At 43.2% G+C, this 27,023-nt stretch overlaps 1 protein-coding gene across 1 annotated transcript; it reads right to left on the bottom strand.

Moving 5' to 3' along the window:
* Positions 1-3,645: 3,645 nt before the first annotated feature.
* LOC116468877 (secretoglobin family 1D member 1) lies at positions 3,646-7,288 on the bottom strand. The gene is made up of 3 exons (XM_032153084.1): positions 7,165-7,288; positions 4,968-5,155; positions 3,646-3,786 (listed from the first exon to the last, which is right to left on the bottom strand). The coding sequence occupies exons 1-3, from the start codon at positions 7,217-7,219 to the stop codon at positions 3,757-3,759; spliced, it is 273 nt and encodes a 90-aa protein (XP_032008975.1). The 5' UTR covers positions 7,220-7,288; the 3' UTR covers positions 3,646-3,756.
* Positions 7,289-27,023: the final 19,735 nt, after the last annotated feature.

Here is a 27,023-nt window from a genome sequence, read left to right as displayed (position 1 = left end):
GAATCTACAAAGAACTTAAACAAATTTACAAGGAAAAAAAAACATCAGAAAGTGGGCAAAGGATATGAACAGACACTTTTCAAAAGAAGACATTTATGCAGCCAACAAACATGAAAAAAAGCTCATCATCACTGGTTATTAGAGAAATGCAAATCAAAACCACAATGCGATACCATCTCACGCCAGTTAGAATGGCAATCATTAAAAAGTCAGGAAACAACAGATGCTGGAGAGGATATGGAGAAATAGGAACGCTTTTACACTGCTGGTAGGAGTGTAAATTAGTTCAACTATTGTGGAAGACAGTGTGGTGATTCCTCAAGGATCTAGAACCAGAAATACCATTTGACCCAGCAATTCCATTACGGGGTATATACCCAAAGGATTAGAAGTCATTCTGTTATAAAGACACATGCACATGTATGTTTACTGTGGCACTGTTCACAATAGCAAAGACTTGGAACCAACCCAAATGTCCATCAATGATAGACTGGATAAAGAAAATGTGGCACACATACACCATGGAATGCTATGCAGCCGTAAAAAAGGATGAGTTCATGTCCTTTGCAGGGGCATGGATGAAGCTGGAAACCATCTTTCTCAGCAAACTAACACAAGAACTGAAAGCCAAACGCCACATGTTCTCACCCATAATTTGGAGTTGAACAATGAGAACACATGGACACAGGGAGGGGAACATCACACACCGGGGCCTGTTGGTGGGCGGTGGGCTAGGGGAGGCATAACAGGAGAAATACCTAATGTAGGTGACGGGTTGATGGGTGCAACAAACCACCATGGTACATGTATACCTATCCAACAAACCTGCACGTTCTGCCATGTATCCCAGAACTTAAAGTATAATTAAAAAAAAAAACAAACAGATATCTATGCATGTGAATGCATGTGTGTGTAAAGATTTGATGTAATATGTGAGTATCCAAGAAAGCTTTACAGAGGAGGAGAAGTGGATTCTAAAGGTGGGATTGTCAGATGTCATAGGCACAAAAAGCTATAGAGGGAAAGGAAACCCATATATCCTGGTGCAAGGGTGTGACTCACGTGAGGCCTAAGAAATGAGATATAAACAACAATGGCTGAGCATGGAGCACCCGGGAGAAAGGAGAGGAAGGGACAGGGGCTGGCAGGAGCAGGGCCTTGGAAGTCCTTGTGTGCAACACAAGGGTGTGGACTTGCTCCCCCGGCAGTGGTTCCTTCTAGGTGTCTCTGAGTGCTGGAAGAACTCCATGAATCCTTGTTTCCAGCACACATAGTGTGTAGTAGGCTGAACTGGTCATGAGTTTCACACATTAGGTTCTATTTCTAAGTGTACGTATTTCCTGATGTGATTAAAAATACGAATTTCCCTTAAGATCAATGCTTACCTAATAATAACTGTTATCGACCAGGCGCGGTGGCTCATGCGTGTAATCCCAGCATTTTGGGAGGCCGAGGTGGGCGTATCACCTAAGGTCGGAAGTTTGAGACCAGCCTGACCAACATGGAGAAACCCCGTCTCTACTAATAAAAACCAAAAAATTAGCAGGGTGTGGTGGTGCATGGCTGTAATCCCAGCTACTCGGGAGGCTGAAGCAGGAGAAATGCTCGAACCTGGGAAGCAGAGGTTGCAGTGAGCTGAGAGCGTGACATTGCACTCCAGCCTGGGCGACAAGAGCGAAACTCTGTCTCAAATAATTAATAATAATAATAATAATAATAACTGTCATCTATTTTCTCCACTGTATAAAAATAACCACTATTTATGAAGGTGCGTTTTCAGTATTGTGTTCCCTTACTTGAAACCCTTGAGAACCAGTGCCTTCTGGTCATGTAGGGTTGTTGAACAGAGGATAGTGTCACATTTCAGATTTAGGGGGCTCACTTTGGCGTGAACGAGGAGGATGTATTACAGGAAGCATTCTCGGAGGCTGCAAGACAATTTAGGGACTTAGTCTGAGCTGGGAAGGAATGTGGACTGGGCTGTGATGTGACTGTGTGATGGGAATGGAGCGACTCCCAGAGGTGACGCTGTGGCCGTGGAGGGAGTAGAATGGAAAGCACTGTTGGGGGCAGGAGGGAGGGGAGCTGTGGTTGGCTGATTCTTGCCCCCATTCCCCCAAAGATATCTACTTCCTAATCCCTGGAATCTATGTTCCGTTACATGACCCAAAAACAGCACTTTGCAGATATGATGAAGGTAAGGGTCATAAGATGGCAGGATTATTTTGAATATTCTGGTGGTGCCTAAACCCAAACCCTATATTTTGTAATTAAAAGTCGCGGGGGTGGGCGTTAACCTGGAAGAAAAAGGAGACGGGAATGTATCATGGAGGCAGAGGTTGGAGTGATGTGGCCACAGGACCAGGATGGTCAGCGGCCCAGAAGCCAGAAGCAGCCCTTAGTGAACTCTCCCTGAGAGTCTCCAGTGCAAGTGGAGCCCTCCTGCCTCCAACCTCCTGAGCGTGACACTAATGTTGGGCTTCTGACCCCCAGATGTGCGAGAAAATCAGTTGGTGTTTTGTTTTTGTTTTGTTTTGTTTTCTTGAGACGGAGTCTCACTCTGTCGCCAGGCTGGAGTGCTGTGGCACGATCTCGGCTCACTGCAACCTCCGCCTCCCGGGTTCAAGTAATTCTCCTGCCTCAGCCTCCTGAGTAGCTGGGACTACAGGCTTGCGTCACCATGCCGAGCTAATTTTTGTATTTTTAGTAGAGACAGGGTTTCACCATGTTGGCCAGGATGGCCTCGATCTCTTGACCTTGTGATCTGCCTGCCTCGGACTCCCAAAGTGCTGGGATTACAGGTGTGAGCCACTGCGCCCAGTCAAGTCAGTTGTTTTAAGTCACCAAGCTTGCGGAGGTTTCTTGCAGCAGCCACAGGACACCAAGCCAGGAACCTGTGGCGTCTCCCTGTGTCCTGGTCAGAGAACTTGCTGGGTGGGTGCCTTAGCCTGGATGGGCTCATGGAAGGGAGAGCAGTTTGGGGGCAGACCCTGTGCTCAGTTTTACATCCTCCTCCTGAAATGACTGTGGAGTGTGCTCTTGGAGCTGTCCAATTGGCAGGAGGTGCTGGTCTCTGGAGCTCTTGGGGTGACTTGAGGGAGGAAAGAAGCATTCACCTCAGGTGCTTGTGAGTGATGCAGACACTGAGGAGTCCTCTGAGTGTGGGGAGTGAACAAATGTGAAATCCAAGTTGAAACCTGGAGATGTCCTCAAATTATGGTAAATGGAAAAGAAAGTATACTGGACATGACAGAGGAGAGAAACCACAGTGCAGAGGTGGCACCAAGCAGGCTGACTGTGGGTCTGAGGGTACATCCACTAGGGTCCCTGCTAGGTGGGAACCCTGGGCCTGGACACTCAGGCAGGCTGGGGGTTCCCTTAGTACAAGACCAGCAGGAATATTGTAATTCCTGTGTCCTCATTACCATGGTTTTCATTTACGGCTGCAGGATGGAAAATATGTAAAGAACGCAGGATGATTCCTACCAAATATTTCCTTCTGGGATGCCCGGACTCAGACCCCATTGATAACGGGATGCTGGTTCTCTGGAGTTGATTGTCAGCCATGCCCAAAGGCCACTCCCCTATGGAAACCACTCTCAACTCAAGGCCCAAGACTGCAGGATAACAAGACCAGTGGAGAAGTTCAGAGTAAGTGATTTATTAGAGCAAGACGTTGAAACCTTTACATTCTGCAGTGAAGATCAGGATATCATTGAAAGATGGTGGAAACTAGCATTAAAAACTTTTTACATCTCAGCGATCACATTTCTCTGCTATTTTTCCCTGAAATAGAAAATGAAAGAAAGGAAGGTGAGGTCAGTCATGCGGCTCCTGGAGACAACAGGTTAACACCCAAGTGGCTGACGGAATTCTGCTCCCAAAGACAATTGCAAGGGTAGAGGCAGGAACTCAGCATGTGCGGGAAACCAGGGCCTAGGCCTGGTGGCTTCCCAGCACCCATGCCGGTGAGGGAGCAGCCTTTCCTTGCCAGGCCAATAGCCCTGGGGGGACCCAAGCTTGAGGCCCAGGGTCCTCATAGAGGGGGGTAAGAGCAGAGCAGCAAGAGGTTATTGTCTGGGCTGTCCCAGGGCTTGGAGTCTCCTGTTTCCTGCAATGAGGGACCCAGGGCTGAGAGGTTGGTCAGGGCTGGGAGGGCCTCTGGGAAGCTTGGCTTCCAGGAGACTCCAGCCTCCCCATGTGGGAATTCTGCCTCAGGGCCCGAGCACCTCTGTCCTGAGCCTGCAGCTTCCATGATCATTTGCAGCTAAACCTCAGGACAGCAACCCAGAGGCAGCCAGGCTGAGAGGCCCCTGGAAAACCTCTGATTTCTTGAGAAAGACAGAGTGAGAACATCCCGCTTCCACGGCAATGCAGGAGGTAGAGTAGCGAGGGTCTTGGCACACTGGCCGTGGTCAGGAGAGCATCGTGGGTGAGGAGGGGAGCATGGAGTCTGAGGAGCCGGGAGGGGCTCCTTCCTGGTTCTGCAGAAGCTGCAGAGAAGCCCAGCCCTCCAGCGCAGCAACTACAGGAGCCCCTGCTCTAGGTCCCTCCCTGCCTTCCTCTCCCTGCTCAAGGCTCCCATGCTCCCCAGGACATTCCACAGTGACTGTGTGAGGGCCACTTGGCCTCAGGGAAGTCCCCAGGTGGAAAGGCAGTCATGCTTGGCCCTTCATCACCCTGCCTTGGCCCCGGGCTCACTCCCCATGTCCTCAGCACACTCTGGGGACACGGCATCCAGGCAGGTGACCTGAGGAGGAGAAACACGCAGGAGGCTGTGTGCAGCTGAGTTGAATTCTGCAGGTGAAATGGTAGCACCCACCCTGTGGCCCCAGGTGACCTTCTCAATCGGTGACCAGCAAGGCAGGTGCCCCACCACCTGTGTCCCTCACAGAGCAGCTAGCTGACCTCACTTCACACTGTGCCGCTGACCAGAAGCCTGGACACATGAAAGAGAAAGAAATTACCAATGTTTCTGTAATCAGCACTCTCTTCTCATAGGCCATCATATCCACACATTTTTTCACTTCCATCTTGGCTGCAACAGCTTCCAGAGGTGCCTTAAATTTGGCAAGTTGGAACTTGAACACAGGTTTTCCAGCTAATAAGAAGCCTGTGATTTCAGAACCAAGAGCTTGGCAGACCACTGCATTTGCTGGAGCAAAATAATAAAAATATAATTTATGTAAGGAAATCAGTGTTTCTCCCATGCCTCCCTGGTGTGAGACCAGACAGGAACGCCAGGGTTTTAGGCTTCTATTTAATAACTATGCCAATGACAATGTCAGACCCAGGAGGTTGTGACTTCCTTGAGGTCACACAGCAAAGGGCAGAGCTAGAACTGGAGAACCAACTTCCTGATCACTCATTCAGTCTCTGTTTTTTTTAAAGCACACCCATGCCGGGCGCGGTGGCTCACGCCTGTAATCCCAGCACTTTGGGAGGCCGAGGCGAGCGGATCATGAGGTCAGGAGATCGAGACCATCCTGGCTAACACGGTGAAACCCCGTCTCTACTAAAAATACAAAAAATTAGCCGGGCGAGGTGGCAGGCGCCTGTAGTCCCAGCTGCGCGAGAGGCTGAGGCAGGAGAATGGTGTGAACCCGGGAGGCGGAGATTGCAGTGAGCCGAGATTGCGCCACTGCACTCCAGCCTGGGTGAAAGAGCGAGACTCCATCTCAAAAAAAAAAAAAAAAGCACGCCCATTACTTTCCAAAGCTTCTCTGGATCAATGGCCAATGTTCTCTTTTCTAGATTTGAAAATAATCACTTTTTTCTGCCAGTTAAGTGACACTTTATTAGTCATGGACATTGGTGAAGAGGAGGTTTTGGGTAATCAAATTTTGAAGTGAATGGTAGAGTCAGAATCCTATCAGAAATTAGAGAAATGAGTAAATCTGTAAAAGAAGTTGTTAAAATTATTAAAATGTTGAAGGTGATGTTTTGAGAATAAGTTGTAGAATTTAGGCTTATGTGATTCAACACAGAGCTAAAAGGTAAACAAAACAAAATAAAATCATGTGAATCAGTTTTAACACACATTAGAAGCTTATACAGGAAATTGTACTTGGCCCATATTCTGCAGCAACATCTAGACTATTTGGAGAGGATGAGAGGAGGGAACTGAGGATCCTTCCTGCTCCCACTGGGAATTTTGGAAAGACCTGGAGTAATCATTTTGTTTGGTCTGGGATCTCCATTCCCCTAAGTCTTTTGCAAACACTGTGCATCCAGAAAGCGCCCCACCAGGCTCAACATGACCCCTGACTATGCAACTTCAAACTGTGGGGAGAATTTGGAGAGGGTAGGATCAGGGGTGTCACAGGGAAACAGGGAGAGGTTCAGAAAAGAAGAGGAAAGAGAAAAATCAGAGTCTGGACTGGTCCTGACAGGGGAAAGGAAAGTACCCAAATGAACTGGGGAAAAAACAGCCATAATTAATTTTAGAAAAATAGAAGTTCTGATGCTAACCATTGTAGTATTCCTACCACCATTACTGCTAGGACCCCTAGAAGATATATTGAGTGCTGCTTATTCTAAGAATTCATTTGCAGGCTTCTTATTGAGAGAATCAGAAAGCACCATCTCTTCTTGGACTGAGAGTTCTTCAAGGATCCTTCCAGATGTAACATTTTATGAGTCTGAATTTACAATGTAAGAGGCTGTGAGCTCAGTTGGCACCTAGAGGTCTGGGGAGGAGAATGTCTGAGAGTACAGTGATCGGCTTCACATCCACAGCTAGACCCTTGGCACAATAATCCCACTCCATTCCCATTGCCATTCCCGGCAGAAGTTCTAAGCACCAGTGATAGGAGGAGGCGCGGGGAGGGTGAGCATCTTGCCCACGGTGAAAGAGCTGAGAAATGGCTGAGCCCAGAGTCACCCCAGACCTCACATTACATCTGACACTGATCCCATCCAAGAGTGAAGCTCAGGCAGAATTCCTAACGTTTGCCTGCACTGATTTTCTGCAAAACTTCCTAGGTGCTGCGGATTTGATGAAATGAGGCCTGAGCTTTATGAGCAGTTCCTTCAACTAGCACAGGATAAGGTTTGGAATTTTGATTTGTTTCAGACCCCAACCTTAACCCAAATAGGTGACCTCATGCTCAGAGAAGGGTGTGTCCCAGGGGCTGGTGCTGGACTCATGACTGATGTACTCACCCCGGTAGCAGCAAAGGGCCAGCGTGAGCAGCAGGAGACACACCGACAGCCTCATGGTGGCTTATTCTGCTGTGAGCTCAGCTTTAACCAATGATGAGTGGTTTTGACTCAACCCCAGGAGCCTGTGGAGCCTTGGAGCCCAGGGCTATTTGTACCTAGGGAGCCTGGTTGGTCCTGTCCACGTGGGCATCTGGCAGGTGATGAGGCCTGGCTTCCAGCTCTCCCTTCCTAGCCAGAGCTGCTGCCATCCATCAGTGTCATGTCCCCATGCCTGCCTGCATCCTGAGTGGGTGGAGCCCAGGAGAGCAGCCCTGCAAGAACTCTGCTCTGTGCTCCAGGTGAGTGTCCAGGTGCCTCTGGCAATGTTTCCTGGAACCTCAGTTTGCTTTTAGGCTTTTGAGGATTATCTCTCTGTTCTTTATATCAGTGCAAGGGCAAATCTGAGTTCTCACTTCAGGAGGAGAAAAACCAGGGGTGCAGGAAGCTAGGGTCTGTGGTTTGGTTATAGGAGAGCAGGCACGGAAAGGACCTCACTTTGACCTCCACTGCATGTCTGACAATCAGCCACAAGTGTTTCAGCTGCACATAGATCAAGTCTGAACCAGACCTATCCTCCCACTCTGCCCCTTCCATCACCACCATTTTCACCACATAGGTACCTAAAACATAGCTGAATACACCCCACCTTTGGAAGATTTCCTTGGGGAAAACAACCGCTCTCCCTGTCCTCTACCCTGTCTCACTCCAAGATCTGTGTCTTCATTTATGGGTGGAGTTGTCAACAAGACACTGGTTCAAATTTTCTGTCTACTAAAAGCAAAGCCTCCTGTGACCTCTAGCCACCAATATCTCCTCACAGGGCTGATGTGATGATTAAATTGCCCAACTTTTTTTTACCCAAGGAGCTTCTGGGGCGTCTGGAGGCAAACAGGCATCAGAGATACTTGTCTTCGCTTCTAGGCAGGGACGATAATGGAAAGGAAGAGACGGATGAACAGGGTGGGTGGTCACTTCCCTCTAACCCCCGGGCTCAAGTTTTCCACTTCTAACCTAGCTCTGCTGCCTGGGTCATCTCAATGTTGATGGAAAGCGAAGGCCACCGCCAGCAAAAGCAATAGACACCCTTCTGCCCTTCCACTGCAGTGCCATCATTTGGTGAGCAGGAAATCACCAGACATTTGGCTCTTAAGTGAACACACATTTGAGAAGAGTCACAGCCCAGGCCAGAGCTTTCCATTCTCAGCTGTGCAATCAAATCACTTGGGGCCCTTAAACTATATTGAGCCCCCTGCAGGCTTCCCTCTCTGGGGATATTGATTCAGTAGTTCTAGGGTGAGATCCCATTCCTCTTCTGTTTAAACTGCTCTGGTGGGTCTGATGGGCAGCAGAGCTGAGAATCACCCAGAAAGACCTTTATGAAGGAAGGGGAACTTATGGTCTTTGTCATCAGAGACACCTTGGCAGGTCTGGCTGAGTCCCAGCTGAGGGCGACAACGGCTCTCACTTCCATCACCCAAAAATGGTGGGGAAGCCCCATCAGTGATGCCACCTCTGCCTCCAGTCCTAAGGAGTGGAAGGTCCAGTGGCGAAGCCCACGGCTAGGAGGGTTCAGATCCATGTCTACGGGCTATTGAACCCTCTGAAAATTACTCAGTTTATGTAAACTCAGTTTTCTCGTTTGTAAAAGTAGGTTAAAAATGGTGCCTACATCATTGGGTTGATAGATGTTCAAATGAGTGTGTGTGTGTGTGTGTGTGTGTGTGTGTAAAATTTACCAAGGTCTGGCCAGGCGCAGTGGCTCACACCTGTAATCCCAGCACTTTGGGAGGCTGAGGCAGGTGGATCAGTTGAGGCCAGGAGTTCGAGACCAGCCTGGGCAACATACAAGACCTTGTCTCTACAAACAATTTTAAAAATTAGCCAGGCATAGTGGTGGGTGCCTGTATTCACAGCCACTCAAGAGGCTGAGGTGGGAGGATTGCATGAGCCCAGGAGTTTCAGGCTACAGTGAGCCCTGATTATGCTTCTGCACTCCAGCCTGGGCAACAGAGCAAGAATTTGTCTCTAAAAACGTGAAATAAAATAAAATAAATGTTTTTAATGCAAAAAAAAGTAAGTGAAGTCATGGCTTTGTTAATTAATTTGATTGTATTTGATGTATGCATGTATGCATTGTAAATATAAATCAAAAAATCATATTGTATGCCATAAAAATATACAATTTTGGGTCGGGCGCAGTGGCTCATGCCTATAATCGCAGCACTTTGGGAGACTGAGGTGGGCAGATTACCTGAGGTCAGGAGTTTGAGACCAGCCTGACCAACATGGCAAAACCTTGTCTCTACTAAAAATACAAAAATTAACCAGGTTTGGTGCTGGGTGTCTGTAATCCCAGCTGCTCAGGAGGCTGAGGCAAGAGAATGGCTTGAACCTGGGAGGCGGAGGTTGCAGTGAGCCAAGATCATGCCACTGCACTCCAGCCTGGATGACAGAGTGAGACTCTGTCTCAAAAAAAAAATTAAAAAAAAATATATATGCAATTATTATTTGTCAATTTAAAATAAAAAAATTGTATGGAGAGAAACATGATGTTAACTATATTCTCTTCAAACAGAGGGCAAAATCCATGTTAAAAGATAAATCCATGAACATAAATTGGTCATTATTTATAGATAGTTATTCAACTATCAGGGAAATCTAAGACAATCCACTAGAAAAACTGTCAATATTGATTTGCCACCACAGCTGCCAGCATGCATTCACATGAGCACAGACCTTGCTGCCACTGCCCTGATGAAGTGCTTTGGCAGAGTGTTGTTGCCAGCAGACTCGGAATACCTCCACTTCACCAGCACAGCAGGTGCTTAACCTCAAGGGGCCAGAGAACAAAGCCATGGGCCTGGTACCAGGCCTCCAGGGTTAGAGCAAGCAGCCCAGGAGTGCTGAACTGAACTGAAACTTGGCCTTCTGAAATCTTCCAGAAAGAAAGCCCAGTGAACTGAACCCAGCTGATACCACAGTCAAACCCTCAAGGGCATCAAAGTATATAAAAGAAAAAAACTGGGCGGGGCGCAGTGGCTCACACCTGTAATCCCAGCATTCTGGGAGGCCGAGGCGGGCAGATCACAAGTTCAAGAGATCGAGACCATCCTGGCCAACATGGTGAAACTTCGTCTCTAATAAAAATATGAAAATTAGCTGGGCATGGTGGTGCGTGCCTGTAGTCTCAGTTACTCGGGAGGCTGAGGCCCATCCAAGGGACAGCAACTTCAAAGATTAAAAGAACATCACTCCACACAGATGAGAAAGAATCAGCACAAAAACTCTGGCAACTCAAAAAGCCAGAGTGTCGTCTTACCTCCAAATGACCACACTAGTTCCCTAGCAATGGTTCTTGATCAGCTCTGTGGGAAAGAGAGTTTCTGGGATGCCAGATGAGTTGGTCTCCCCTGTGTGAGACACCCATGGGAAGCCATGGGCGGCCTCAGAGGAGAAAAGTCTCCTTATTGCCTTCATGTATTTTTGCCCCTAGAGCATAACCGCTCAGCAGCATTCCAGAGGTTGCTGGGGAGATAACACTCCCCTGAAGCAGTGGAGTATAATCAAACATCTTGGCTCCTCCTGAAACCCACTCCCACCCATTTCAGTCCGGTTAAGTTAAAGATCTTAAGTAGTTAGACACCCGCTTTGCTCAAGGGAATTTACAGAAACCGCCACTACTATACATCTTATTGAATGACTCACAAGTTCTCCTTCGTTGATTAATCCTTTTCGTCATCCCTTCCTACCCTTCCCATCTGCCCTAAGAACAAAGAGCTTGTAAACCAATAAATTAGGCGGAGCTGGTCCCCTGGACCCGCCTTTTAAACATTTATTCTGTCTCTTTCTAAATCCTTTGTCTCCGCTGGTCTCGGGGTACTCGCCAGGTGGTGTGGGGCTGGTTTCCCCAACAAGCTCAAATGGCTGAAACAACAGACACAGAATTCAGAATCTGAATAGGAATGAAGATCAATGACATTCAGGAGAAGGCCAAAACCCAATTCAAGGAACCTAAGGAATCCAATAAAATGATGCAAGAGCTGAAAGAGAAAATAGTCATTTTTAAGAAAGAACCAAACTGATCTGATAGAGCTGAAAAACTCACTACAAAAATTGTGTAATACAATTGAAAGTATTAACAACAGAATACACCAAGCTGAGGAAAAGAATCTCAGAGCTCAAAGAACAATTCTTCAAATCAACTCAGTCAGACAAAAATAAAGAAAAAGGGATAAAAAAGAATGAACAAAACCTCTAAGAAATATGGGATTATGTAAAAAGACCAAACGCACAACTCACTGGCATCCCTGCAAGAAAGGGGGAGAGAGCAAGGAACTTGGAAAACATTTTTTGTTTTTGAGACGGAATCTCACTCTGTTGTCCAGGCTGGAGTGCAATGGCATGATCTCAGCTCACTGCAACCTCTGCCTCCCAGGTTCAAGTGATTCTCCTGCCTTAGCCTCCCGAGTAGCTGGGATTACAGGCACCCGCCACCACTCCTGGCTAAATTTTTTGTATTTTTAATAGAGATGGAGTTTTACCATGTTGGCCAGGCTGGTCCTGAACTCCTGACCTCAGGTGATCCACCCACCTCGGCCTCCCAAAGTGCTGGGATTATGGGCATGAGCCACTGTGCCTGGCCGGAAAACATATTTGAGGATATTCTCCACAAAAATTTCCCCAACCTTGCTAAAGAGGTCAACACTGAAATTCAGAAAATGCAGAGAACCCCTGTTAGATGATAGTATACAAGGTGACCATCCCCAAGACACATAATCATCAGGTTAACCAAGGTTAACATGGAAGAAAAAAGGCATCTAGAGAGAAAGGGCAGGTCATCAACAAAGGGAACTTCATCAAGCTAACAGTGTACCTTTCGGCAAAAACTCTACAAGCCAGAAAAGACTGGGGACCTATATTCAGAATTCTTAAAGAAAATAAATCCCAACCAAGAATTTCATATCCAGCCAAACTAAGCTTCATAAGTGAAGGGGAAATAAAATCCTTTTCAGACAAGCAACTGCTAAGGGAATTTAGTACCATGAGACCTGCCTTACAAGAAGTCCTTAACAGAATGCCAAACATGGAAATGAAAAACCACTACTGGCCACCACAAAAACACACTTAATTACATGACCATTGACACTATCGAACAATGGCACAATCAAGTCTAAATAACAACCAGCTAATGACACATGACAATCAAATCTGCACATATCAATATTAACTTTGAACATAAACAGGCTAAATACTCCAATTAAAAGGCACAGACTGGCAAGTTGGATAAAGAAGAAAGATCCAACTGTATGCTGTCTTCAAGAAACTCATCTCACAGGAATGATACCCATAGGCTCAAAGGAATGGAAAAAATCTATCAAGCAAACAGAAAACAAAAAAGAGCAGGCATTGCTATTCTAATTTTAGACAAAAAAAGCCTTTAAACCAACAATGATCAAAAAAAGACAAAGAGGGCCAGGCACGGTGGCTCCCACCTGCAATCCCAGCATTTTGGGAGGCCAAGGCAGCCAGATCATTTGAGGTTAGGACCTCGAGACCAGCTCAAGCTGGTCTGGGTTTGGCCAACATGGCAAAACCCCATCTCTACTAAAAAAAACAACAACAACACAAAAATTAGGCCAGGCACAATGGCTCATTCCTATAATCTCAGCACTTTGGGAGGCTGAGGCAGGCAGATGACCTGAGGTCAGGAGCTTGAGACCAGCCTGGCCAGCATGGTGAAACCCCGTCTCTACTAAAAATACAAAAACTTAGCCATGCGTGGTGGTGCACACCTGTAATCCCAGCTACTCAGGAGGCTGAAGTATGAGAATCACTTGAACCCTGGAGGTGGTGGTTGCAGTGAGCCAAGATTGCACCACTGCACCCCAGCCTGAGTGATAGAGTGAGACTCTGCCTAAAAAAAAATATATAAAAATTAGCTGGGTATGGTGGCACATGCCTGTAATCCCAGCTACTAGGTAGCCTGAGGCAGGAGAATCACTTGAGGCAGAGGTCACAGTGAGCCAAGATTGCACCACTGCACTCCAGCCTGGGTGGCAGAGTGGGACTCTGTCTCAAAAAAAAGAAAAAAAAAGACAAAGAAGGGCATTACATAATGACAAAGGGTTCAATTCAAAAAGAAGACTTAACTGTCCTAATTATATATGCACCCAACACTGGAGCACCTGTTTATACAATAAGTTTTCAGAGACTCACAAAAAGACTTAGATAACCACATAATAATAGTGGGAGACTTCAACACCCCACTGACAGTATTAGACAGGTCATTGAAGCAGAAAACTAACAGTAATATTCAGGACCGGAACGCAACACTTGACCAAATAGACCTAACAGACATCTACAGAACACTCCACCAAAAAACAACAGAATATACATTCTTCTCATCTGCACATGACAAATACTCTAAAATTGACCACGATTGGCCATAAAACAATTCCCAGCAAATTCAAACCAACTGAAATCATACTAGCCACACTCTTGAATGATAGTGCAATAAAAATAGAAATCAACACTAAGATCTCTCAACACCATACAATTACATGGAAAGTAAACAACATGCTCCTGAATGACTTTTGGGTAAACAATTAAATGAAGGCAGAAATCAAGAAATTCTTTGAAACTAGTGAAAACGGATAAAACATACCAGAATCTCTGGAACAGAAGTGATAAGTAAAGAAGTGTTGAAAGGAAAGCTTATAGTGCTAAATGCCCACATCGAAAAGTTAGAAAGATCTCAAATAAAACCTAACGTGATCCCCAGAACTATAAAAGCAACAGCAAACCAACCCCAAAGCTGGCAGAAGACAAGAGATAACCAAATTCAGAGCTGAACTGAATGAACCTGAGATGTGAAAAACCATACAAAAGCTCAATAAAACCAAAATTTGGTTATTTGAAAGAATAAGTAAGATTGATAGACTGCTAGCTAGACTAATAAAGAAAAAAGAGAGAATATCCAAATAAATACAATCGGAAATGACAAAGGGACATTACCACCAACCCCCCCCACCACCAAAACGCAAAAACCCTCAGAGAGTATTACACACTTCTATGCACACAAACTAGAAAACCAATAAGAAATGGATAAATTCCTGGAAGCATACAACCTCTCAAGATTGAACCAGGAAGAAATCGGAACCCTGAACAGACCAATAATAAGTTCTAAAAGAACTTGTAATAAAAAGCCTACCAACGAGAAAAAGCCCTGGAAAAGATGGATTCACAGCCTAATTCTATCACACATATAAAGAAGAGTTGCACCATTCCTGCAGAAACTATCCCGAAAAATTGAGGGGAGGGACTCCTCCCCAACTCATTCTATGAGGCCAGAACCATTCTGATACCAAAACCTCACAGAGACACAACGAGAAAAAGAAAACTTCAGGTCAATATTCCTGATGAACATAGATGCAAAATCCTCAACAAAATACTAGCAAACCAAATCCAGCAGCACATCAAAAAACTAACCCACCATGATCAAGTAGGTATTTCCAGCATGCAAGTTTGGTTGAACATATGTAAATCAATACATGTGATTTATCACATAAACAGAACTAAAACCAAAAACCACATAATGACCTCAAAAGAGGCAGAAAAGTCTTTTGATAAAAACCCTCAACAAACTAGGCATTAAAGGATCATACCTCAAAATAATAGCCATCTGTAACAAACCCACAGACAACATACTGAATGGGTAAACACTGTAAGCATTCCCCTCGAGAACCAGAACAAGACAAGGATGCCCACTCTCACCACTCCTATTTAACATAGTACTGGAAGTCCTAGCCAGAGCAATCAGGCAAGAGAAAGAAACTGCATCCAAATAGGAAAAGAGGAGGTCAAACTACCCCTGTTTGCAGATGATTTGGTTCTGTACCTGTAAAACCCCATAGTCTCTGCCCAAAAGCTCCAATTGCTATTAAACAACTTCAGGAAAGTTTCAGGATACAAAAACAGTGTACAAAAATCAGTAGCATATCTACACACCAATATAGTCCAAGATGAGAGCTAACTCAAAAACACAATCTCGTTCACAATAGCCATCCACAAAAATAAAATACCTAGGAATACAGCTAACCAGGGAGGTGAAATATCTCTACAATGAGAATTATAAAACACCACTGAAGGAAATCAGAGACAACACAAACATATGGAAAAACATTTCATATTCCATATTCATGGATGGAAAGGCTCAGTATTGTTAAAATGGCCATACACCCAAAGCAATTCACAGATACAATGCTATTCCTAGCAAACTACCAATAACATCTTTCACAGAATTGGAAAAATTATTCTAAAATTCATATGGAACCAAAAAAGAGCCTGACTAGCCAAAGCAATCCTAAGCAAAACGAACAAAGCTGGAGACATAACATTACCTACTTCAAACAAGGCTACAGTAACCAAAACAGTCTGGCACTGGTACAAAAACAGACACATAGACCAATGGAACAGAATGGAGAACTCAGAAATAAAGTCACACACCTACAACCATCGAATCTTGGACAAGGTTGATAAAAACAAGCAAGGAAAAAAGGACTCCTTATTCAATTAATCATGCTGGGATAACTGGTTAGCTACATGCAGAAGATTGAAACGAGACCACTTCCTTTCACCATATGCAAAAATCAACTCAAAATATATTAAAGACTTAACTGTAAAACCTGAAACTATAAAAACTCTGAAAGAAAACCTAGGAAATACCATTCTAGGCATAGGCTCTACCGAAGATTTCATGATGAAGATGGCAAAAGTAATTGAAAAAAAAAAATTGACAAATGGGACCTAGTTAAACTAAAGAGCTTCTGCACAACAAAATAAACTATCAACAGAGTAAACAGAAAATCTACAAAATGGAAGAAAATATTTGCACACTACGCATCCAACAAAGGTCTATCCAGAATCTAAAAGGAACTTAAACAAATTAACAAGCAAAAAGCAAACAATCCCATTAAAAAGTTGGCAAAGGCCAGGCACAGTGGCTCATGCCTGTAATCCCCAGCAGTTTGAGAGGCCGACGTGGGAGGATTGCTTAAGCCTGGGAGGCTGAGTTTGCAGTGAGCCATGACTGTGCCACTGCACTCCAGCCTGGGCAACAGGGCAAGACTCTGCCTAAAAAAAAAAAAAATGTTGGCAAAAGACATGAACAGACACTTCTCAAAAGAAGACATGCTCGTGGCCAACAAGCATACGAAAAATGTCCAACATCACCAATCATTAGAGAAATGCAAATCAAAGTCACAATGTTATACCATCTTACACCAGCCAGAATTGCTATTACTAACAGATGTGGACAAGTTTGCAGAGAAATAGGAATGTTTGTACGCTGCTGGTGGGAATGTAAATTAGTTCAGCCATTGTGGAAAGCAGTTTGGAAATTTCTCAAAGAACTTAAAACAGAACTACCATTCTACCCAGCAATCTCATTACTGGATATATACCCAAAGGACTATAAATTATTCTGCCCTAAAGACATATGCATTCATATGTTCATTGACCACACTATTCACAATAGCAAAGGCCTGGAATTAACTTAGATGCCCATCAGCGGTGGACTGGGTAAAGAAAACGTGGTACATATAGACTGTGGAATACTATACATCCATAAAAAAGAATGAGATCATGTTTTTTGCAGCAATGAAGTTAGAGGCCATTATCCTAAACAAATTAACATTGAAACAGAAAATGAAATATTGTGTGTTCTCACTCACAAGTGGGGGCTAAACATTGAATACGCATGGACACAAAGAAGGGAACAAGAGATACCAGGGCTTACCTGAGGGTGGAGAGTGGGAGGAGGGTGAAGATTGAAAAACTACCTATCGGGTACTATGCTTATTACATGATGATGAAATAATCTGTACACCAAACCCCCACGCCATGCAATTTACCCACATAGCAAACCTGAACATGTACCCTCTGAACCTAAAAAAAAAAAGTTGGAAAGAAAAAAAAGCCATGTATCATGGCTTTTAAATATTTCAACTGGAAACTTAGGGAGTACAGTAATAGATGCTTAATGAATTCCATTGTCCATCGTTCTGATGTCTGATAATTTTGTATTTTATTTTCCTTAAGAAAAAAATTACATAATATTAATTAGAAAATAGATAATGAAACTGATGAGTTTATCAAGTTAGCCGAATAACGATCACAATTTGGAAATGAATCCCTTTCCTGTAACCAGCTATTGCATTATATAACAGGAAAAAAATTATACCATTGACAATAGTAATGACAGCAGCAATAAAAATATACTGAAACATATGTATTGGAAATATACAAACTGTCAACAATAAAATCATGAAATTTTTTTTTTTTATTATACTTTAGGGTTTTAGGGTACATGTGCACAATATGCAGGTTTGTTACATATGTATCCATGTGCCATGTTGATTTCCTGCACCCATTAACTCGTCATTTAGCATTAGGTGTATCTCCTAATGCTGTCCCTCCCCCCTCCCCCCACCCCACAACAGTCCCCGGAGTGTGATGTTCCCCTTCCTGTGTCCATGAGTTCTCATTGTTCAATTCCCACCTATGAGTGAGAACATGCGGTGTTTGGTTTTTTGTCCTTGCGATAGTTTACTGAGAATGATGTTTTCCAGTTTCATCCATGTCCCTACAAAGGACATGAACTCATCATTTTTTATGGCTGCATAGTATTCCATGGTGTATATGTGCCACATTTTCTTAATCCAGTCTATTGTTGTTGGACATTTGGGTTGGTTCCAACTCTTTGCTATTGTGAATAGTGCTGCAATAAACATACGTGTGCATGTGTCTTTATAGCAGCATGATTTATAGTCCTTTGGGTATATACCCAGTAATGGGATGGCTGGGTCAAATGGTATTTCTAGTTCGAGATCCCTGAGGAATCGCCACACTGACTTCCACAATGGTTGAACTAGTTTACAGTCCCACCAACAGTGTAAAAGTGTTCCTATTTCTCCACATCCTCTCCAGCACCTATTGTTTCCTGATTTTTTAATGATGGCCATTCTAACTGGTGTGAGATGGTATCTCACTGTGGTTTTGATTTGCATTTCTCTGATGGCCAGTGATGATGAGCATTTCTTCATGTGTTTTTTGGCTGCATAAATGTCTTCTTTTGAGAAGTGTCTGTTCATGTCCTCTGCCCACTTTTTGATGGGGTTGTTTGTTTTTTTCTTGTAAATTTGTTTGAGTTCATTGTAGATTCTGGATATTAGCCCTTTGTCAGATGAGTAGGTTGCAAAAATTTTCTCCCATTCTGTAGGTTGCCTGTTCACTCTGATGATAGTTTCTTTTGCTGTGCAGAAGCTCTTTAGTTTAATGAGATCCCATTTGTCAATTTTGGCTTTTGTTGCCATTGCTTTTGGTGTTTTAGACATGAAGTCCTTGCCCACGCCTATGTCCTGAATGGTATTGCCTAGGTTTTCTTGTAGGATTTTAATGGTTTTAGGTCTAACATATAAGTCTTTAATCCATCTTGAATTAATTTTTGTATAAGGTATAAGGAAGGGATCCAGTTTCAGCTTTCTACATATGGCTAGCCAGTTTTCCCAGCACCATTTATTAAATAGGGAATCCTTTCCCCATTTCTTGTTTTTGTCAGGTTTGTCAAAGATCAGATAGTTGTAGCTATGCGGCATCATTTCTGAGGGCTCTGTTCTGTTCCATTGATCTATGTCTCTGTTGTGGTACCAGTACCATGCTGTTTTGGTTACTGTAGCCTTGTAGTATAGTTTAAAGTCAGGTAGCGTGATGCCTCCAGCTTTGTTCTTTTGGCTTAGGATTGACTTGGCGATGCGGGCTCTTTTTTGGTTCCATATGAACTTTAAAGTAGTTTTTTCCAATTCTGTGAAGAAAGTCATTGGTAGCTTGATGGGGATGGCATTGAATCTATAAATGACCTTGGGCAGTATGGCCATTTTCACGATATTGATTCTTCCAACCCATGAGCATGGAATGTTCTTCCATTTGTTTGTATCCTCTTTTATTTCATTGAGCAGTGGTTTGTAGTTCTCCTTGAAGAGGTCCTTCACATCCCTTGTAAGTTGGATTCCTAGGTATTTTATTCTCTTTGAAGCAATTGTGAATGGGAGTTCACTCATGATTTGGCTCTCTGTTTGTCTGTTATTGGTGTACAAGAATGCTTGTGATTTTTGTACATTAATTTTGTATCCTGAGACTTTGCTGAAGTTGCTAATCAGCTTAAGGAGATTTTGGGCTGAGACAATGGGGTTTTCTAGATATACAATCATGTCATCTGCAAACAGGGACAATTTGACTTCCTCTTTTCCTAGTTGAATACCCTTTATTTCCTTCTCCTGCCTGATTGCTCTGGCCAGAACTTCCAGCACTATGTTGAATAGGAGCGGTGAGAGAGGGCATCCCTGTCTTGTGCCAGTTTTCAGCGGGAATGCTTCCAGTTTTTGCCCATTCAGTATGATATTGGCTGTGGGTTTGTCATAGATAGCTCTTATTATTTTGAGATACGTCCCATCAATACCTAATTTATTGAGAGTTTTTAGCATGAAGGGTTGTTGAATTTTGTCAAAGGCCTTTTCTGCATCTATTGAGATAATCATGTGGTTTTTGTCTTTGGTTCTGTTTATATGCTGGATTACATTTATTGATTTGCGTATGTTGAACCAGCCTTGCATCCCAGGGATGAAGCCCACTTGATCATGGTGGATAAGCTTTTTGATGTGCTGCTGGATTCGGTTTGCCAGTATTTTATTGAGGATTTTTGCATCAATGTTCATCAAGGATATTGGTCTGAAATTCTCTTTTTTGGTTATGTCTCTGCCAGGTTTTGGTATCAGGACGATGCTGGCTTCATAAAATGTGTTAGGGAGGATTCCCTCTTTTTCTATCGATTGGAATAGTTTCAGAAGGAATGGTACCAGTTCCTCCTTGTACCTCTGGTAGAATTCAGCTGTGAATCCGTCAGGTCCTGGACTCTTTTTGGTTGGTAAGCTATTGATTATTGCCACAATTTCAGAACCTGTTATTGGTCTATTCAGAGATTCAACTTCTTCCTGGTTTAGTCTTGGGAGGGTGTATTTGTCGAGGAATTTATCCATTTCTTCGAGATTTTCTAGTTTATTTGCATAGAGGTGTTTGTAGTATTCTCTGATGGTAGATTGTATTTCTGTGGGATCGGTGGTGATATCCCCTTTTTCGTTTTTTATTGCATCTATTTGATTCTTCTCTCTTTTCTTCTTTATTAGTCTTGCTAGCGGTCCATCAATTTTGTTGATCTTTTCAAAAAACCAGCTCCTGGATTCATTAATTTTTTGAAGGGTTTTTTGTGTCTCTATTTCCTTCAGTTCTGCTCTGATTTTAGTTATTTCTAGCCTTCTGCTAGCTTTTGAATGTGTTTGCTCTTGCTTTTCTAGTTCTTTTAATTGTGATGTTAGGGTGTCAATTTTGGATCTTTCCTGCTTTCTCTTGTGGGCATTTAGTGCTATAAATTTCCCTCTACACACTGCTTTGAATGTGTCCCAGAGATTCTGGTATGTTGTATCTTTGTTCTCGTTGGTTTCAAAGAACATCTTTATTTCTGCCTTCATTTCATTATGTACCCAATAGTCATTCAGGAGCAGGTTGTTCAGTTTCCATGTAGTTGAGCGGTTTTGAGTGAGTTTCTTAATCCTGAGTTCTAGTTTGATTGCACTGTGGTCTGAGAGACAGTTTGTTATAATTTCTGTTCTTTTACATTTGCTGAGGAGAGCTTTACTTCCAACAATGTGGTCAATTTTGGAATAGGTGTGGTGTGGTGCTGAAAAAAATGTATATTCTGTTGACTTGGGGTGGAGAGTTCTGTAGATGTCTATTAGGTCCACTTTATGTAGAGCTGAGTTCAATTCCTGGATATCCTTGTTAACTTTCTGTCTCGTTGATCTGTCTAATGTTGACAGTGGGGTGTTAAAATCTCCCATTATTATTGTGTGGGAGTTTAAGTCCCTTTGTAGGTCACTGAGGACTTGCTTTATGAATCTGGGTGCTCCTGTGTTGGGTGCATATATATTTAGGATAGTTAGCTCTTCTTGTTGAATTGATCCCTTTACCATTATGTAATGGCCTTCTTTGTCTCTTTTGATCTTTGTTGGTTTAAAGTCTATTTTATCAGAGACTAGGATTGCAACCCCTGCCTTTTTTTGTTTTCCAGTTGCTTGATAGATCTTCCTCCATCCCTTTATTTTGAGTCTATGTGTGTCTCTGCACGTGAGATGGGTTTCCTGAATACAGCACACTGATGGGTCCTGACTCCTTATCCAGTTTGCCAGTCTGTGTCTTTTGATTGGAGCATTTAGCCCATTTACATTTAACATTAATATTGTTATGTGTGAATCTGATCCTGTCATTATGATGTTAGTTGGTTATTTTGCTCGTTAGTTGCTATTGTTTCTTCCTAGCCTCGATGGTCTTTACAATTTGGCATGTTTTTGCAGTGGCTGGTACCGGTTGTTCCTTTCCATGTTTAGTGCTTCCTTCAGGAGCTCTTTTAGGGCAGGCCTGGTGGTGACAAAATCACTCAGCGTTTGCTTGTCTGTAAAGTATTTTATTTCTCCTTCACTTATGAAGCTTAGTTTGGCGGGATAGCAAATTCTGGGTTGAAAATTCTTTTCTTTAAGAATGTTGAATATCGGCCCCCACTCTCTTCTGGCTTGTAGAGTTTCTGCTGAGAGATCAGCTGTTAGTCTGATGGGCTTCCCTTTGTGGGTAACCCAACCTTTCTCTCTGGCTGCCCTTAACATTTTTTCCTTCATTTCAACTTTGGTGAATCTGACAATTATGTGTCTTGGAGTTGCCCTTCTCGAGGAGTATCTTTGTGGCGTTCTCTGTATTTCCTGAATCTGAATGCTGGCCTGCCTTGCTAGATTGGGGAAGTTCTCCTGGATAATATCTTGCAGAGTGTTTCCCAACTTGGTTCCATTCTCCCCATCATTTTCAGGTACACCAATCAGACGTAGGTTTGGTCTTTTCACATAGTCCCAAATTTCTCGGAGGCTTTGTTGATTTCTTTTTATTCTTTTTTCTCTAAACTTCCCTTCTCTCTTCATTTCATTCATTTCATCTTCCATCAGCGATACCCTTTCTTCCAGTTGATCGCATCTGCTACTGAGGCTTCTGCAATCTTCGCGTAGTTCTTGAAACTTGGCTTTCAGCTCCATCAGCTCCTTTAAGCCCTTCTCTCCATTGGTTATTCTAGTTATCCATTCTTCTAATATTTTTTCAAAGTTTTTAACTTCTTTGCTATTGTTTTGAATTTCCTCTCGTAGCTCAGAGTAGTTTGATCGTCTGAAGCCTTCTTCTCTCAACTCATCAAAGTCATCCTCCATCCAGCTTTGTTCCGTTGTTGGTGAGGAACTGCATTCCTTTGGAGGATGAGAGGTGCTCTGTTTTTTAGAGTTTCCAGTTTTTTTGTTCTGTTTTTTCCCCATCTTTGTGGTTTTATCTACTTTTGGTCTTTGATGATGGTGATGTACAGATGGGTTTTTGGTGTGGATGTCCTTTCTGTTTGTTAGTTTTCCTTCTACCAGACAGGACCCTCAGCTGCAGGTCTGTTGGAGTTTACTAGAGGTCCACTCCAGACCCTGTTTGGCTGGGTGTCAGCAGTGGTGGCTGCAGAACAGCGGATTTTCATGAGACCACAAATTCAGCTGTCTGATAGTTCGTCTGAAAGTTTTGTCTCAGAGGAGTACCCGGTTGAATGAGGTGTCAGTCTGTCCCTACTGGGGGGGTGCCTCCCAGTTAGGCTGCTCAGGGGTGAGGGACCCACTTTAGGAGGCAGTCTGTCCGTTCCCAGATCTCCAGCTGCGTGCTGGGAGAACCACTACTCTCTTCAAAGCTGTCAGTCAGACAGGGACCTTTAAGTCTGTGGAGGTTCTTGCTGAGTTTTTGTTTGTCTGTGCCCTGCCCCCAGAGGTGGAGCCTGTAGAGGCAGGCAGGCCTCCTTGAGCTGTGGTGGGCTCCACCCAGTTCGAGCTTCCTGGCTGCTTTGTTTACCTAAGCAAGCCTGGGCAATGGCGGGCGCCCCTCCCCCAGCCTCGCTGCCGCCTTGCAGCTTGATCTCAGACTGCTGTGCTAGCAATCAGCGAGACTCCGTGGGCACAGGACCCTCCGAGCCAGGTGCAGGACACAATCTCCTAGTGTGCCGTTTTCCAGGCCCGTTGGAAAAGCGCAGTATTGGGGTGGGACTGACCCGATATTCCAGGTGCCGTCTGTTTCCCCTTTCTTTGACTTGGAAAGGGAACTCCCTGACCCCTTGCGCTTCCCGAGTGAGGTAATGCCTCGCCCTGCTTCGGCTCGCGCACAGTGCGCTTCACCGACTGTCCTGCACCCACTGTTAGGCACTCCCTAGTGAGATGAAACCGGTACCTCAAGCAGAAATGCAGAAATCATCCGTCTTCTGTGTCGCTGGGGCTGGGAGCTGGAGACCGGAGCTGTTCCTATTTGGCCATCTTGGCTCCACCCCCCAAAATCATGAAATTTTACATGAAATTTACACAAAGATAAAAGGGAATCTAAATAAATGGAGACACACACCTTGTTCTGAAGCAAATTTTGGAAAATTTTAAGATGTCAACTTTTCTCAATTATTCTACAAATTCAGGCAGCCCCCATCAGAATCCGAATAGGGTAGCTGTATGCTTTGTTTTGAATTCTGAAGTGATGTTTGGAATATGAATCGTTCTCTGGATATATACCCAACTTTTGAGTTTTTCAGCTCATTGCTTAGCCTTGTAGCCACAGTTTCCTCATCTGTAAAATAAGGTGATAAAAATAGTGTCTACCTCATAGGATTTGTATGAAGAATAAATGAATTAATAAAGGAAAAGTACCCAGTACAGTGCCTAGCAGTAAATGTCAATGATTACAATTATGTAACAACAAGGGGAGGGAAAGTCAAATAAAATAAATCATCTCAATCCCAAAGTAAAATATCAACTAAATCTGAGTCTATTAATAAGGAATGTTTATTTATCCTATGCTACCAAAGTGCGCATCAGAATCTGGCTTAGGTTTCATTGACATTTCTCACAGTTAAGATAATTACTCACATATGGTCAAGTCCAAGTGAATATCATTGTGCTGTTAATATCCTTAATAATGAATCTTGGACCTAAGGACATAGAAGGGTGGGAAGTTGGGTAAATATTACCAATCCTCAAGACACACAGAGTCTCTGGACTCCTATCCTCAGCAGGATGTACTGGTCACGTGTCCTTTTGGCTGAGGTTATCATCCAAGGATTTTCTAGGGACTCAGTGTTCAAATTGGTGAACACACACTTAGGGATGGAGACTTTTAAGGGATCACTTTGAGATCCTGACATCACATAGGCTTTTACTATTTATGGATCATGTGGTCACATTGGTTCTCCTTCCCACCTCCCTTCCATAATCACTCTCGTTCCATTTTACCAAAGAGAGAAGGCACATGCATCCTTCATCAGAATCTTAACACAGAGCATGGACTCTGCAGGTAGGAATCTCTAGACTTCAAAGAAACTATTTAAAGTATTGTTTTGTGATAACAACATTTTTTCCATATCAAGTGGTATCTAATTTATTGTTTTTAATAAACTCAAAGGAGGTCTTTATTTAGCAGTGGCTGATAAATCATTAAAGATAATGTTTAAAATAGGCAAAAGACCTCAATAGACATAAGACTTAATAGAGCTTAATAGACGGATCATCAGAGAAGTGCAAATCAAAACCACAATTAGATCATACCTGTTAGAATGGCTATTACAAGTATTATCGAGGATGTGGAGAAAAGAAAACCTTTTACCCACTATTGGTGGAAATATAAATTAGTACGGTCATGAAAAACAGTATGGAGTTTCCTCAAAAAATTAAAAATAAAACAACATATGATCCAGCAGTCCCACCACTGAGTACGCAATCATTCCTCTCTATACTCAGGGAATTGGTTCCAGGCACTCACTCCTTACATATATCAAAAACTACACAAACTCACGTCCTGCATTCGGCCCTGTGGAACCCCTATATTCAAAAGGTCAGCCCTCCATATACACAAGTTTCACATGCTTCAAACACTGCATTTTCAACTCACATTTGGTTGAAAAAATCGGTGTGTAAGTGGACCTGCACAGTTCAAACCCACGTTGTTCAAGGGTCAACCTTGTATGCAAAGGAAACAAAATCAGTATGTTCAAGAGACATCTACAATCCCATGCTTATTGCAGCACTATTTACAATAGCTAAGATACGGAATCAACCTCAGTGTCGAAAAGCAAATAAATGGATTTTTTTTAAATGTGGTATATGTACACAAAGAAATACTACTGGGTCCTTAAAAAGAATGAAATATTGTCATTTGTGACAACATGGATGACCCTGGAGAACGTTATGTAAAGTGAAATAAGCCAGACACAGTAGATGAATAACACATGTTCTCACTCCTAAGTGGAATCTAAAGTTGTTGATCTGGCCGGGCACGGTGGCTCACACCTGTAATCCCAGCACTTTGGGAGGCCAAGGTGGGTGGATCACTTGAGGTTAGGAGTTTGAAACCAGCCTGGCCTACATGGTGAATCCCTGTTTCTACTAAAAATACAAAAATTAGCCGGGCGTGGTGACACGTGCCTGTAATCCCAGCTACTCGGGAGGCTGATGCAGGAGAATCGCTTGAACCCGGGAGGCAGAGGTTGCAGTGAGCCCAGATTGCCCCACTGCACTCCAGCCTGGGTGACAGAGCAAGACTTCGTTTCAAAAAAAAATTAAAAATAAATAAATTAATTAAAGAAAAACGTTGATCTCATAGAAGTAGAGCATAGAACAGTGGTTACCAGATACTGGAGAGGGTAGGGAATGGAAGAGAGAGGATGGAGAGAGGTTGGTCAACAGGTACAAAGTTACAATTAGGAAAAATGAGTTCTGATGTCCTATCACTCAGTGGGCGACTGTAGTTAATAATAACATATTGCATATCTTAAAATAGCTAGAAGAGAAGATTTTGAATGTTCTCACCACAAAGAAAAGATAAATGTTTGAGATGATGGATATGTTAATTATCCTGATTGATCATTAAACAATGTATACATTTATTAAAACATCACATTTTTGTATTAGGTGCCTATTAAAAATAATAATTTTGAGTGATAGATCACAATGTCATCTTTAGCCTATGGCTCAGAGGAATTCAGAGAACCAAGTGGTATCACTATCACAATAGTCTTTCTTTTCCCATCTGCCCATTTATGTAACAAGTATTTACAGAGTTTACATCTATGAAGATGAGAAACATGAATAATATTGTCTCATTTTAGCAATAAAAAATATAATCCATGAATATATAAAATCAAAAAGGGCTTCATTAAGCCCTCAGCTTATTAAGAGATATATTAACATGTTGCTTCATTTATTTAATGATTATCAAAAATTGAAATATATATGTCAGGTCATTAGTCAAAGCTTCAAGAATCTCTGCTGGGACCCAAGTCACCAATGTATCATGTCATAAACTCCTTGCAGACCTCATACATACTCAGAATTCTTGCTGCAAGTTCTGAGTTGTAAGTCCCACAATATGGAAAAGGACCTCTGAAGTCATTTCCTTCACTTTATTCACCAAATCTTGCTGTGATCAACTGGTCCTGTGCTGTCTAAATCCTTTAGCTGTGTCATACCCTAGGAAGAAGAATGAAGGAAAGAAATCAGAAATTCTTAGTTTGGGGGCAGGTGCAGTAGTTCACGCCTGTAATCCCAATTCTTTGGGAGGTTGAAGGGGGCAGATTGCTTAAGGCCAAGAGTTTGAGACCAGCCTGGGCAATATGGCAA

Source organism: Hylobates moloch, unplaced genomic scaffold (genome assembly GCF_009828535.3).
Source record: "Hylobates moloch isolate HMO894 unplaced genomic scaffold, HMol_V3 SCAFFOLD_5, whole genome shotgun sequence".
NCBI lineage: Eukaryota > Metazoa > Chordata > Mammalia > Primates > Hylobatidae > Hylobates > Hylobates moloch.
The sequence above is the reverse complement of the archived record's forward strand: the minus strand, read 5'-3'. Positions and strand labels throughout refer to the sequence as shown.

Bases quoted from the DNA above. Each gene is read 5' to 3' on its own strand.
- LOC116468877 (XM_032153084.1), bottom strand. From the start codon at position 7,219: ATGAGGCTGTCGGTGTGTCTCCTGCTGCTCACGCTGGCCCTTTGCTGC. The intron at 5,156-7,164 runs GTGAGTACATCA...ATTTTGCTCCAG, and splicing joins GGCCCTTTGCTGCTACCGGG to CAAATGCAGTGGTCTGCCAA. The intron at 3,787-4,967 runs GTAATTTCTTTC...TTTCTATTTCAG, and splicing joins TGCTGATTACAGAAACATTG to GGAAAAATAGCAGAGAAATG.